This window comes from Heterodontus francisci, chromosome 20, assembly GCF_036365525.1.
Source record: "Heterodontus francisci isolate sHetFra1 chromosome 20, sHetFra1.hap1, whole genome shotgun sequence".
NCBI lineage: Eukaryota > Metazoa > Chordata > Chondrichthyes > Heterodontiformes > Heterodontidae > Heterodontus > Heterodontus francisci.
In genome coordinates, this window is record NC_090390.1 from 41967647 (window position 1) to 41982088 (window position 14442).

The following is a 14442-nucleotide window of genomic DNA, read 5'->3' on the forward strand; positions in this document are numbered from 1 at the left end:
TGATTCCTGACAACACAGCGGCCCGTTGACGTCATCAGAGTGTGCCAATGTGCGCACATGTGCTGCTACATCTTGCCAGGACTAAATGGCACATGCACGGGATGAAGTCACCGTGCAGCGCCAATGTCATTGCGTATCTGCGCCTGGTCCATCTTTGTGCATGCGCGATACAGCGTCATCGGGTATCCGGCCCCCCACTCAGCTGGAGCAAGTGGCTGAATGGGAGATTTTGAGGCTGGAGCTCTCCCCCCTCGGCAACTCACTCCAGGCCTTGACATTTCCTCCCCTCAGCCATTCGCTCCTGGCCTCGCTGCTCCCCTCCCCTGGCCGATTGTTACCCTCTCCTCGTTTCGCAACACCCCACTCTCTGGCTGCTTGCTCCCCGCTTTCCCGCTCTCCCCTTCCGGCCACTGGCTCTGGGCCATGCCGCTTCCCTCCTCTCGGCCACTTGTTTCTACGTCACCCCGTCACCCCTTGCTTCTTCGGGCAGCGCGTGGAGACCGATCAAACGTGGGGGTGGGTGGCAACAAATTCCGTTACATTTTCAATATGTTTCCAGGTATTCTGGTTCCTGAAATTTACCAGCAGCTATTTAGAAGTTCAGGCTGCTCTGCCTGCTCTATTTTCCACATTGCACATTTCAGAATGTTCAACATTTCTGCTTTCTCTAGTTCTTTGCATCTATATTTAATGAAGATAGAATACACAGTGGGAAATTAAATTTGCAAAAGGTTGTTAAAACAGTTCAAATCCCACAACTCACAAAACTCCCAAATGAGAAAATTTGCCAAATTGCAAGTTGGTGCATGTATAACGTGTGCATCATGACCTCAAAGCTTCATGCAAATAAGTGTTGACTCCAAGAGCCATCATCATCTATAAATACAGAGTTTGGAAGGATAAAGTGAAACAGTCAATTGAATTGCTGTTGCTAGTTGAAAGTATCGAATATCGTAATATTGTATGCCACATGACAATGTGGATCTAGATGATCAACTGTCCAGGCGACCAGAAATAGTCAGTCAGTTGGATAGTTATTTGTACTGGAGAGACAGAGTGACTTGATCTTAACATGCTTATTTCATAGTCATCAAGCAGATGAATTACTGAACAGTTAATCGGATAAACAAATTGCATATAAATGCACAAAGCGTTCATATGCTTCTGCTCTCTGGACCACTCTGGAGGAGCTCTGCAATACTCAGCAGAGTGGGGGTTAAGATTCATGGTGGTCTACTGCATACTGCACAACCTTGCCATCACGAGGGCATAGCCCTTGCTACCAGCTATATGAAGCAGCTCAGGAGCAAAAGCATGAGGAGGAGGAGGAAGAGGAAAGGAGGAGGCAACCTACAAAGCCCCTCTCTGTCCAGGCTGTCCATGAAGAATTCATCTGCGATACCAGTAACTGTAATCCCAGTTTCCCAATCACCAACAGTCCCACACCTGACCCCCCTCTTTCACTGACCATCACAGCTTCTGCTTGGCCACAATGTAAAAAATGAAAGCCACCACAAAATAAACATTTCAAACCAAATTTATCAATGAAACCATGCCATATTGCATAAAAAAGTCAACGAATCATTCTTGCGCATTCCCATAATATCGCATGGGCGAAGTAGTCTAGGTTGGTTAGCAGACTGGCAGAGCTCGGAGGAAGAATGCTGCCTTACAGAAAGAGGACAGCAGGTTTCTGCTCCATGGAGATATTACCACTCACCCAAGGCAGCACCTGAGCAATCCTAGTAATCTGTTGGAGGTCAGATTGCTAGACTGCTGAGAGACCTTTTTCACACTGTAATCCCTAGCTGACCTTGGATAGCTTCATCTGAGATTACACTGCAACACTCAGACGGTGGGTGGCTGCTGCTAGTGCTGCAATAGAAGTTGCAACATCGGCCAACAGAGGTTAGAACCACAAGTATGTGAATGGAATGAACACAAGAAATGCTGGAAATACTCAGCAGATCTGGCAGCATCTGTGGAGAGAGAAACAGAGTTAAAGTTTCGGGTCAGTGACCCTTCTTCGGAACTGGCAAATATAAGAAATGTCAAAGGTTATAAGCAAGTAAAGCGGGGGTGGGGCAAGAGATAACAAAGGAGAAGGTGTAGATTGGACAAGGCCACAGAATAGCTGACCAGGAGGTCATGGAGCAAACGCAGATAATATGTTAATGGTGTGTTGAAAGACAAAGCATTAGTACAGATAGGGTGTTAACGGACTGAAGATTGAACAGCAGCAAGTACAAACATGAAAATAAACAGTGGGTAAGCAAATTGAACAAACTAAGATGAAATAAAATAAACATACAAAAAAAAAGCAAAAAAATGTAAAAAAGAAAAAATAACTAAAGATGAAAGTAAAATGGGGGCTCCGTCATGCTCTGAAATTATTGAACTCAGTGTTCAGTCCAGCAGGCTGTAGTGTGCCTAATCGGTAAATAAGATGCTCTTCCTCGAGCTTGCGTTGATGTTCACTGGAAGACTGCAGCAAGCCCAGGACAGAGATGTGAGCATGAGAGCAGGGGGAAGTGTTGAAATGGCAAGCAACTGGAAGCTCAGGGTCCTGCTTGCGGACTGAATGGAGGTGTTCGGCAAAGCGATTACCCAGTCTACGTTTGGTCTCCCCAATGTGGAGGAGACCATATTGTGAGCAGCGAATACAGTACACTACATTGAAAGAAGTACAAGTAAATCGCTGCTTCACCTGAAAGGAATGTTTGGGGCCTGGGATAGTGAGGAGACAGGAGGTAAATGGGCAGGTATTACACCTCCTGCAATTGCAGGGGAAGGTGCCATGGGACGGGGACGAGGTGGTGGGGGTAATGGAGGAGTGGACCAGGGTGTCGCGGAGGGAACGATCCCTTCGGAATGCAGGGAGGGGAAGATGCATTTGGTAGTGGCATCACGCTGAAGGTGGCGGAAATGGCGGAGGATGATCCTTTGGATATGGAGGCTGATGTGACGGAAAGTGAGGACAAGGGGAACCCTGTCACGGTTCTGGGAGGGAGGGGAAGGGGTGAGGGTAGAGGTGCGGGAAATGGGCCGGACACGGTTGAGGACCCTGTCAACTTTGCAGCCCCAGTCTCTCTGCTCCTCCTCTCTCCTTATTCTTCCTCTTTAGATGTACCACCTTACATTTCTTCATATTAGATTTCATTTGGCGTCTAACTACCCAATTTTTTTTAAACTTATCTCTGTTCTCCTGAAGCCACTTACTGTCCTCTAGCCAGCTAACAAGGCTCCCTATTTTATCATGAACATTTTACATGCTTTAATGATATGATGAAAAAATCTTTCTTTTAAGAGCATTCATGAACACCCATTGTGAATTGTCAAAATTAAGAATGGGCTGGACTCAGCTAAGGAAATCCATCGATTTTGCTCCAGGCCCTCATTTTCATGCAGGGCAAATGCTTTTCAAGCTCCTGCATCTTATGTGAGAGCAATACTTGCAAATGTTAAGCCTGATGTCAAGAAAAACAATATGCCTAATAAGGAATATTAATTTAAGAGCAAAATACTGCAGATGCTGGAAATCTGAAATAAAAACAAGAAATGTTGGAAATGCTCAGCAGGTCTGGCAGCATCTGTGGAGAGAGAAGCAGAGTTAATGTTTCAGGTCAGTGACCTTTCATCAGGACTGGAATATTAATTAATCGGTTGGAAATTTACATTAAACTTTGAATGGAAAAAATCCTGCAGTTAACTTTATAAAAACTGGCAGCCAAGTTGGCCACCACAATTTGCATCTGAAACACCTTTTCACATTCCAGAGGAGACAGAGGTCTGAGGAGCATGGACCCAGAACAATAGTTTGCTCTAAATGATTGAAATACCTAAGACTGTTTCATTAGCTCAACATTCAAGGCAATCCTAACACCTTGACTTTGAAAGAGCAAACCCCTCCAATTATAAATATTGGCATCCTGGGGCCTGGGGAGCCAATTCCAAACCTTGAATCTCATTAGAAAGTTCCAGAGAATGCACCGAGACAGTCATGTGACCGTCTTTTTATCTCTGTGAAAGCTGGGAGTTTCCTTGAACAAAGGGGAGTCAAGCCAGTAACTCAGACTGTGCAGCAATGGAAAGGGTATGTGCCTCCCTCTCTCTCTCTCTCTCTTCCCCTAGATAACACCACAAGTTTGAAAACCATCTGCAACTGTGGACCCTCCAAGCCTACAGATGGCTACAGACAGAGACCAGGGAAAGAGCCACCTCCGAGTCTGCCTCCAAGAAAACCCTGAACCAGGTGGACTAGCCACAAAGTGCACTTTGACCAACCAAAGACTTCAAGAATACAACTTCAGCCAAATCGTCCAACCTCACAGACTGTGTGTTTAATTTCCATTTGTTTTGGATACTAATCCAACCACAACATTTTCTTTTCACTCTGTAATCTATTTGTGCATGTGTGATTCTCATGTGCATGAATGTGTAGCGTATTTTTTTTTTAGATCAGGTTTAGATTATTAAGTATAATAATTTCACCCCTTTCTTGTTTAAGCTCAAGAAAACCTGTCCAATTGGTTCTTTCACGATTGCATTAATGGTAAAATGTAAAACACTCACTGAGGTGCGAAGCACAACCACTGTTTAAAAAAGGAATAAACCCTGTTGCAGTCAAACAAGAGGAAGGGCAAGAGGGGAGCATGTGATCCCCTCCTCACCTGGCCGTAACACTGATATTCTATACTATTTGCCTCAAGGACTCTTTGTGGTAGAGTTCCATATTCTAACCACTTCCTGGGTAAAGAAGCTTCTCTCGACTGCTTTATTTCAGTGGTGTCTTTCTTTAAGCAGACAGGATGTTATTAAAAGTTCTAATTAGGTTGTGTTAGCTGTCTCATCAAATGGAACTATTTGCCATTTTGAAAATACAAAGTGGAGATTCATTAACATAAAAACACCTTTTAAATAATCATTAGTCTAGTGTACTGAAACACAAAAATCTATTAGTGGATCAAATCCACAGCAGATTGTGGGCTGAATTTAGTGCAGCAGTTTGGAGCGGGAATGGTGGTGTGGGGGCTGGACGTATCCACCCGGAAATTTGATGACGTCGGTTTCAGGTTTAGTCAGCAACGGGAAAGCACCAAGGTGGCAGTGCCACCCCAATGTGACAGGAATGCTATTTATTTGCTGAACACTTAGGTTTAATACATTTGCATCTAATTCATCATGATTCAATAGGGGGGCTTGGAATTAAGTGGATGATGGGCAGCCCTCATGTGCCTTTGGATTCCTGGCCATTGAGAGCTGGTGTCACTGAGGCAAAGCCTCAGCGCCGTAATGGGTAGGTAGCCATGAACAGCACTGCATAGGGGAAGAGGGGGGAGCAGAGGCCATTGCCAGCCTACAGTGCTGTGTGCTCAGTAAGGGCTGGTGGGGGGTCGTGTCTCTGGATGTTTGCAAAAGAGAGGCTTCGTTTTGGGAAGTCTGTAAGGGGGTCAGGTGGGAGTACTGGCTGAGCCGGGTCTCGGATGGGAGTATCCGCTGAGCATGGTCTCGGGTGGGAGCGCGGGGTGAGCAGGATCTCGGGTGGGAGCGCTGGGTGAGCAGGATCTCGGGTGGGAGTGCGGGGTGAGCAGGGTCTCGGGTAGGAGCGCCGGGTGAACAAGGTCTCGGGTGGGAGTGCCGGTTGAGCAGGGTCTCGGCAGGGAGTGCCGGGTTAACAGTGTCTCAGGTGGGAGCGCTGGCTGAACAGGGTCTCGGGTGGGAGTGCCGGGTGAGCAGGATCTCGGGTGGGGATGCCGGGTGAACAGGGTCTCGGGTGGGAGTGCTGGGTGAGCAGGGTCTCGGGTGGGAGTGCGGGGTGAACAGGGTCTCGGGAGGGAGTGCCGGATTAACAGAGTCTCGGGAGGGAGTGCCGGATGAGCAGGGTCTCGGGTGGGGATGCCGAGTGAACAGGGTCTCGGGTGGGAGTGTGGGGTGAGCAGGGTCTCGGGTGGGAGTGCCAGATGAGCAGGGTCTCGGGTGTGAGTGCCGGGTTAACAGTGTCTTGGGTGGGAGTACTGGCTGAACAGGGTCTCGGGTGGGAGTGCCGGTTGAGCAGGGTCTCGGCAGGGAGTGCCGGGTTAACAGTGTCTCAGGTGGGAGCGCTGGCTGAACAGGGTCTTGGTTGGTCTGCAAGGGCTGTGGTGGGGAGGTGGGGGGCTTGGTTTTGGGTGGCTGTATCGGGTATCCAAGCTGTTGGGTGGGGGGTTCGGGTGCCCATATTGCTGAGTGTTAGGGTGAGGTATCAGCAAGGGTGGGCACTGAGGGCCATCAGGGATTCTCCCGGGAGAAATAGCAAAGGGGAAGCTGCCAAGGGAGGGTCGTCTCTGCAAGGACAGTGCTCTGGAGCTATGCTGATCACCTGGCATGGGTCTCGTACACCCAGTCTTTTTGGACCCCCATGGTGTGATGCAGTGCCTCCGACGGAGGGAGGGTCAGGAGGCAGCTGCACCTGCCGTTAAGCCCCTAGGCGAGAGCAGCAGCAGCCAGCCATGCCACAAAGGGCCCACGTGCGACAGAGTGTACTGGACTTGAATCAGCTACCTCCAAATGTCCAAGTGGCAATGTCAGGGAAGATTACAGTTCTCCAGGGAGGCCGACAGTGACTTATGCACTTGCTGCAGGACGAGTTAAGACCTATGGGATTTGGTGGTCACCCAATGCCAGTGGCCCTGAAAATCACAGCGGCACTCAACTATTATGCATTTGGATTTTTATTTTTATTTTTAGGATTATTCCTAGAATTCACCAGGGACATGTGTGGGGTCTCCCAGGCAGCAGCCCACCACTGCATCAAGGAGGTAACCAATGCCCTGTTCAAGAGGGCCAGCCATTAAGCGTGATACTGCTCCAACCCTGACAGCCAGGTGGAGAGGGCCATCGGATTCGGGACCATTGTTGGATTTCCCCAGTGCTACAGGTTGCAATCATGTAGCCACCAAGGCTCCAACGGAGCAGCCAGCCACCTTCATCAACAGGAAGGACTTCCATTCCATCAACATTAACCGGTCTGAGACCACCGAAGCATTTCCTGTAGCTGTGTGCCCACTTCCCAGGAAGCAGCCACAATGCTTACATATTTTGGCAGTCCCAAATGTCAAGGCCTTCAGGGATGGATTCTCAGGGACAAAGGCTACCCACTGAAATCATGGCTACTTACCCTAAGAGGAAGCCTTGCAATGCAGCAGAGGAGAGGCACACTTGCCACGGCTCTACCTGAGCACCCATTGGGCTGCTGAATATGAGATGAGATGGATCGATCTTGTGGGGCCCTGCAGTATGCCCCAGTGAGGGTATCACGTATCGTGGTGGTCTGCTGTGCTCTGCACAATCTAGCACCGCAGAGCGGGGAGGCCTTGCATGACGCGGACATGATTGAATGACAATCCTCCACCGATGAGGAGAATGCAGAGGCGGGAGAGGAGTAAGCAGCATTGGATGACGAAGCCCTTGCCCTGGAGGCCAGGCAGATTGAGTGACGGACCAAGGAGGCAAGAGACAATCTCTTACCTACCCTCTTCCAGCCACCCTGATGGCCTCTCAGAGTAAAAGCAATAAAGACTCACCTCAACACATGCAGTCTGTCGCCTCCTTTATATTTGTGTTCCATGCCTAGCACCCAGCTTAACCATGCACTGTGGCTCATGGAACATCCTATGAAAATGAGGGTTGTGCCGACATTGGCATCCACTAAGGGGGAATGGTGAAGTCAGCAGCTCACAATTAATGCATGATGGAATAATCACTTTGACACAATAAAGGTTAATCCTTTATATGATGAAGCCAATGTCAAATTTCAAACACCTGTGAAGCCCCAAGAGTGTGTATTGGTGGGTTTCTTTATATGTTTTTGAGTGCTTCTATGAGGTGTGACCCCAAGCTGATCAAGCTGCCTCTTGGCCACTAATGACTTTGGCGGTTGTCCGCTAGCTGCCTGTGGCCTCAGGTGTCATGGGGACTGGAGCTGGGCTCACTGGCAGAGGGGCTGAGGAACCGCTGTCCACACTTGTTGCACCCTGAGGGGAGCTCCCAGCTGTGGAGGTCAGCCTCTCCTCCTCCTTTTCAAGGTTCACTTGAATCTACTTTCTAACCAGAGAAGGACAAGGATCTGGAGAAGACTCCAGCCACCTCGTCCTTCTCTCGCCTTGTCACTGCTGCGTCGAGCACGTGGCCAATGTGATGGTGTGCAGGTCTGTGCGTATTTGTGAGATTTGGCTCTCCATGAGGGTCACCAAACTCTTGATGAAGGAAGCCATGCACTCACATGCCTGAGACATGGCAGCACTCACAGCATGGATGGACTCCTCCATCATCTGCTCATGGCTGCGTATTGCCTCTGGCATCTCTGCCAGATGTGGCCTTACCCCTCTCTGCAATTCCAGCAGGCCCTGTGCTGTCGACACCAGAGGCTCGCCATCAGCCTGGGGTTCAGCATGGGCCTGGCCACCCACAGTCCTCCAACCGTGAGAGGCCTCGGCTGTTTCAGCCTCAGCCAGCTGCTTGGGCACATGTGCGGTGCTCTCACCAGCCTCTGACCTTGATTCTAAAGCCGTGCGAAGACTGACCAAGGTGAAAGCATCTGCCCTGGTGGAAGGTGTAGAAAAGTCATGGGATCGTGCAATCTGACTGTGGTTTCTCCTCAGAGGTTGACGGCTGTCCCCATGTGTTAGGCTCTGCAGATCTTGTCATGTCAACCATGCAAGATATGGATCTCTAGGAGTGAACTGTATCTCGATGAAAGATAATCTTCACTCTCTTGCGTGGAGACTCCAGTCTCTCCATCAGATATGGTGTGGACACCCTGGGTCCACGCTAATTCTACTGCCTCCTCCTCAGCTGTGGAGAGAGGCCTGATGTCTGTGATGCCACTACCAGTCCTGGATGTCTCTCTGCTGTTATGACCCTCTTGTCCTGAAAGTGGAAAGCGGGAGATAGTCATACGTCGCACAGAAATCAACATGACAGTTCTGCTAGTGGCAGCCCCTCGTCCCCCACTTTGGTATCACATACAGCTCATGCTCCTGTCCGCTCTCAGAGGAGGTAATGGGGCCGAGATGCAGCTATATATCTGTCAGGATGAGGTGATGCCTAAGTCCCTCTGCCTGCGCAATTGTAGTGCCTCCCTCCCGATGTCCCGCTTCCTCCTGCGTTGCCACTTGCAATCCCTAAATGGAGCAGTCACCTTGGCAGAATGAAGGAGGACATTGACCCTCTTTTGGTACTGTACCCAGGTCCGGGGTGGGGAGGGGTTGTGGCCATGTCTGCTGACATCCTCAACGTGGTCAGGCGAGAAGACCTCTTCTTGCCATCGCTGCGGAACAGGACCTCCTGCCTTGGCCTTGCAGCCTGGAGAAGGCATCGCTAAACCATGGGGCCTCCCTGCGCCTTGTCTCTGCAGTGCCCTTCTCCAGGGGAGGCGGGGCTGGGGGGGCTCCAGGAGTCACTCCAACACCAGTCTCAGCCGTGACTAGCAAGCAGAAAATTAATCCAAGGCAGCAATGTAAACATGGCTGGCAGGGCTGTAAATATGGCACCAGCACCTGCTCCGGAGTCATCTGATGTCTTATTCGACATCTCGCACCCCGGCCCCGCTGTGTGATTGGCTGGGCTCCATGCCTCCATTCTGCAATGTGATTATTGTGATCACAGTGGGCCGGCTACCCACGTGACTGGTGGGAATGGTGCACATTTCCAAATCCGTTGCCAGGACCCGCAATGGCCGCACTAAATTTAGCCCTACAAGTGCAATATTATTGCCATAAAGTGCCAGTATACGGCAGATACTCAGATGGAGTGGTATAGTTAGGCATGATATCACGTGCAGAATTGGTTTGATTTTACTGCTGTGTGAAGCGCACTCCATCCCAAAACACATGTTACAAGTTGGGATAGTGGCACAGCATGTTAAATTAACATGATGTAGAGAAGAGTTAAACGATTCATAAGGAGGAGCTAAAAATTAGTGTTAATTTACCCATAAATCATTCTCATATTGTAATTGGCAGAGGCCAGGTGCAATCAATCACTAACCTTTTGCCTGCAGGGAATCTTGGCACAGACAGACAAAAGAGGGAACAAAATGAGAGAGTAAATACACTCTGATAGGTTCTAATAAATGTTGAATAAAAAAAATCAAACTATATGACATTATTGAGGAGGCCAACTGAACAAAATTGAAGCCCATGGAATTCAAAGAACAATGGCAATGTGGATCTGAATTTGACTGAGGGACGGAAAGCAGAGAGTACTGGTGAACGGTTGTTTTTCAGACTGGAAGGTAGTATACGGTGGTGCTCCCCAGGGGTCAGTATTAGGATCACTGATCTCTTTGATATATATTCATGACCTGGAATTAGGTGCACAGGGAATAATTTCGAAGTTTGCAAATGACATGAAATTCGCAAATGTAGTAAACAATGAGTCAGATGGTAACAAGCTTCAGGAAGACATAGACAGGCTCGTGAAATGTGCAGACACATGGCAGATGAAATTTAATGTAGAGGAGTGTAAAATGATACATTTTGATGGGAATATAAACTAAATGATACCATTTTAAAGAGAGTGCATGAACTGAATAGGATCCTTGGCTTTACAAATAGAGGCAAGGAGTACAATATCAAAGGACGCTGTGCAAAACCTTTCTAAAACACTGGTTCAGTCTCAGCTGGAGTAATGTGTTCAATTCTAGGCATCACACTTTAGGAAGGATGTCAAGGCTATCGAGAGGGTGCAGAAGAGATTTATGAGAATTGTGCCAGTGATGAGGAACTTCAGTTATGTGGATTGACTAGGGATGCTGGGGTTGTTTTACTTAGAACAGAAAGTTAAGAGGAGATTTGATGGAGGTGTTCAACATCATGAATGGTTTTGACAGAGTTAATTAGGGGAAACTGATTCCAATGAGATTCCAAAGGAACCAGAGGCGACATGAAGAAACATTTTTTTACAAAGCACGTTGTTATGATCTGGAATGCGTTGCCTGAAAGTAAGGTGGAAGCAGATTCAGCAGTAACTTTCAAAAGAGAATTGAATAAATACTTGTAAAGAAAGAATTTACAGGGCTATGAGGATTGGAGAGTCAGCACTGGCACAGGCATGACGGGTCGAATGGCCTGTTGCTGTGCTGTATCATTTGATGATTCCAAGTAATAATTGGTAACTGCTAGAAGACAGTAAATAGACAGCACAGTCATTTAATAACTCATCAATCCTGATTTTCCATTCTGCATATAACTAATTGATAATTGATTGACATTAATCATATGTTAAACGTCTGACAATATCCTTAACTGAGTTCAAACATACAGTGCTGACCTGATCAAGCTGCTTCATTGGATGGAGAAAATTTTTTTTTTTGTTTGTCCTATCATTTACTTACATATTGATAGTCACTGCATCTTAAAGTAATTCACTGTGCAATAAGTTGTTAGTGACATTTCTGTGTGCCATCATATATAAATGTCTTCCTTTTTTCTTTCAAAATCTTGAACATTAATTGCCTCAACCTTCATTACGCAAAATGGCCATGTTACAATATACAGAAATGCTATTTTATCCATTTCAAATTAAACTGCTGTTCACCTTACTGTGAAGTGATAATGTGAAGAATTAGATGATGTTTCTACCTGACAGAACAATAAGGCAGATCATTCTCTTACTGTTTGAATTTTGGAGATTGTCTTCTTAATGAATGTAATTGATACATAGTACTGTATATGTTGTACATATCACATTATAATTAAAAACATCATACATCAAAAACATCTGTGAATGTCCTTTGTTGGAGTTAGTGATTTGGGCAAAGAATATATCTTTAGGACCATGAGGTTAATCAAGAAAGTAATCAGCCTGGCATTTTGAGAGGCAGTTAAATCAAATGCCTGCCTTCACTTGCCCACCACAAAGCATCCTTACCTTAACTGGGAAATTCTCCAGAGAACTGGCGAGATTGCCTGTATTGCATTTGAAATTCAGATGTTGGTCTTGACGATACTCAGCCTCCCAATCCAGTCTAGCCACGTCACGGATCAATGATCTCCCTGGATTTGGACCCATTTTCTGGAAGACAGTGCACGTCATGCCTGTGAAACTAGCTGGCTTGATCATGAAGGCCTCCAGTGCTATATTCATGGAAACCTGGTGAGCACACAGTAGAAAAAAAAAGGAATTGCAATGAAACTAGATGATAGATGGCACATAGCACACATACCAGAATATAGGTTACTTGATATGGTTACTTTTTATTGCGGTAATTTTGCCTTTTCTACTGCCATCTTTTGCTGTTTTTATTATTTTTCAGTCTCAGGGAAAACCATGCAATCTCAGTGAGCCAATTCTGTATCATTAATTGCTCACTGGCAGTCATCCAAGACGAACAGAAATTGTTCAGCATTGCTTGACACTGTAGTAGAAACACTGCTTTATTTTGTTTACAGTCAGTGTTAAACCTTATTCATTTCAGCTTTAATGGACACAAGACAGAAAAGGTTCATTAAGACAAATTAAAAAAGGTCAAAGTCACACGTCTGAATGTAAGTTACACAAAACAGAGTTGTAATTATTGTATGAATGACTAAACAGCAGAGTTTGCCTACAGAACTTGGACCTCAATCAATAAAATTGAAGTTAGCATGATTGTAGCTTGCATAATAAAATGACATTAACATGCAAAGTGCATTTTAATACCCAGCCTGCTTTGACAGAAAAATGTAGTCACAGGCTGATGTGAATTAACAAACAAGAAACATGGTTGAGGAGCCTGAAATATTGAACAGAATCCTACCTGTAGAATGCAAATTGCTCCCCTTTAGTGAGAACATAAGAGGTTATAGGTTACATCTTGCATTGGTTCAACAGAAAAAGTGCGATTTTAAGTGTATATTCTTGTGAACATTTTAATAATTAAAACCATTCTGGCAAGAATATATTACAGAACCTCTCATTGGCTTTAAACACAAACTTAACATTTTCTTGCCTGAAGGCTTCAACTGTATGTTACAAAATAGCTTTACATTCACTACTTTGAATCCTTAAAACAGCTGGTAGCAAATGCTGATGACGATATAATTTTCAGATGTCGCTCAGAAATTCATGTTCAGTATTAGGGTGATAATATGATTTAACTGATTGTTTAACACAATCTCCATAGTGGACAATGATCTAGGTCATCGATGCATTTAAATGTGGGCTAAAAGGCTAATAAGAAAGTTGAAGGTCTCACTGTTCTTTTGCTGAAATGCTGGAGTAACCATTCAATGGCCACTCTTAATGTCACCATTTTATGAATTCATACCTTTTCAATAGTGATTAAATATTTGATGAGTTTACAATTCTGATAATGTTTTAAAACCAAGATTTGGTGGATGCCCCTTTATCATTTCTTGGGGTCCTGTCATAACCTCCAGCAGAAAACCTAGGAAAACAGTAGAAATCAGGTTGCACCAGGTATCCTTTGTTTCCAGGAGTTTCTTGGTTGCTCTATAATGTAGGAACACACCCACCCATCCTTTACATGCACATGGCAGAAAAGGGTTAGAGCATGGAGCAGGGACTCCCTACTGTGGGAAATCCTGCTCCTAAGGTTTGACTGGGTCCCAGAGTGAGTAAGGGGCGGCACAGTGGAGCAGTGGTTGGGGCGGCGCAGTGGTTGGGACGGCACAGTGGCGCAGTGGTTGGGGCGGCACAGTGGCGCAGTGGTTAGCACCGCAGCCTCACAGCTCCAGGGACCCGGGTTCGATTCTGGCTACTGCCTGTGTGGAGTTTGCAAGTTCTCCCTGTGACCGCGTGGGTTTTCGCCGGGTGCTCCGGTTTCCTCCCACCACCAAAGACTTGCAGGTGATAGGTAAATTGGCTGTTGTAAATTGCCCCTAGTGTAGGTAGGTGGTAGGGAATATGGGATTACTGTAGGGTTAGTATAAATGGGTGGTTGTTGATCGGCACAGACTCGGTGGGCCGAAGGGCCTGTTTCAGTGCTGTATCTCTTAAAAAAAAAATAAGGTGAGGGATACCTGTCTCTACAAGAATGGCTGTGGACCCCACCAGTGGGGTACATACCAGGCAAGTAGCCAGAATTTCGAATAAAACTAATTTTATTTTTCTTTTTAAACTAATTAGTTTCCCTGCCGAGGGGGTCACAAGGTCTCTGAGCAGAGTTAGGGAGATGGGGAGATGGGGGCCTGGAAACTCACACCGAAAGCGGGCAGATGCCAAAGTTTCAGGACACATGGAACAGGCGATGTTAGGGGTGTGCCTGAAGTGACACTTGTGCCTTCCTGCCGCATGATAAATACGTGCCTTCCCAGTGATCCTACAAACTCTGATGGCATTCATGTTGAAAGGTTGTCATGCCGCTGGGATCAACTCCTGACGATTTTTGGTCATTAGGAGCTTTTTTGCCGGTTTTAGATTGGAGTGAAGAATAATTGAAACTTAAACACTGCAATCTGA

General features: G+C 46.5%; 1 protein-coding gene across 6 annotated transcripts in view; it reads right to left on the minus strand.

The window, feature by feature from the left end:
- Window positions 1-14442, minus strand: part of LOC137380600 (adhesion G protein-coupled receptor A3) — a 582693-nt gene that overhangs the window by 183061 nt on the left and 385190 nt on the right. For all 6 annotated transcript variants that reach the window (XM_068052667.1, XM_068052666.1, XM_068052668.1 and 3 more), the window contains one exon: window positions 11911-12132. In XM_068052667.1, the coding sequence (XP_067908768.1) occupies window positions 11911-12132 (222 nt within the window). The remainder of the gene's footprint in view (window positions 1-11910; window positions 12133-14442) is intronic.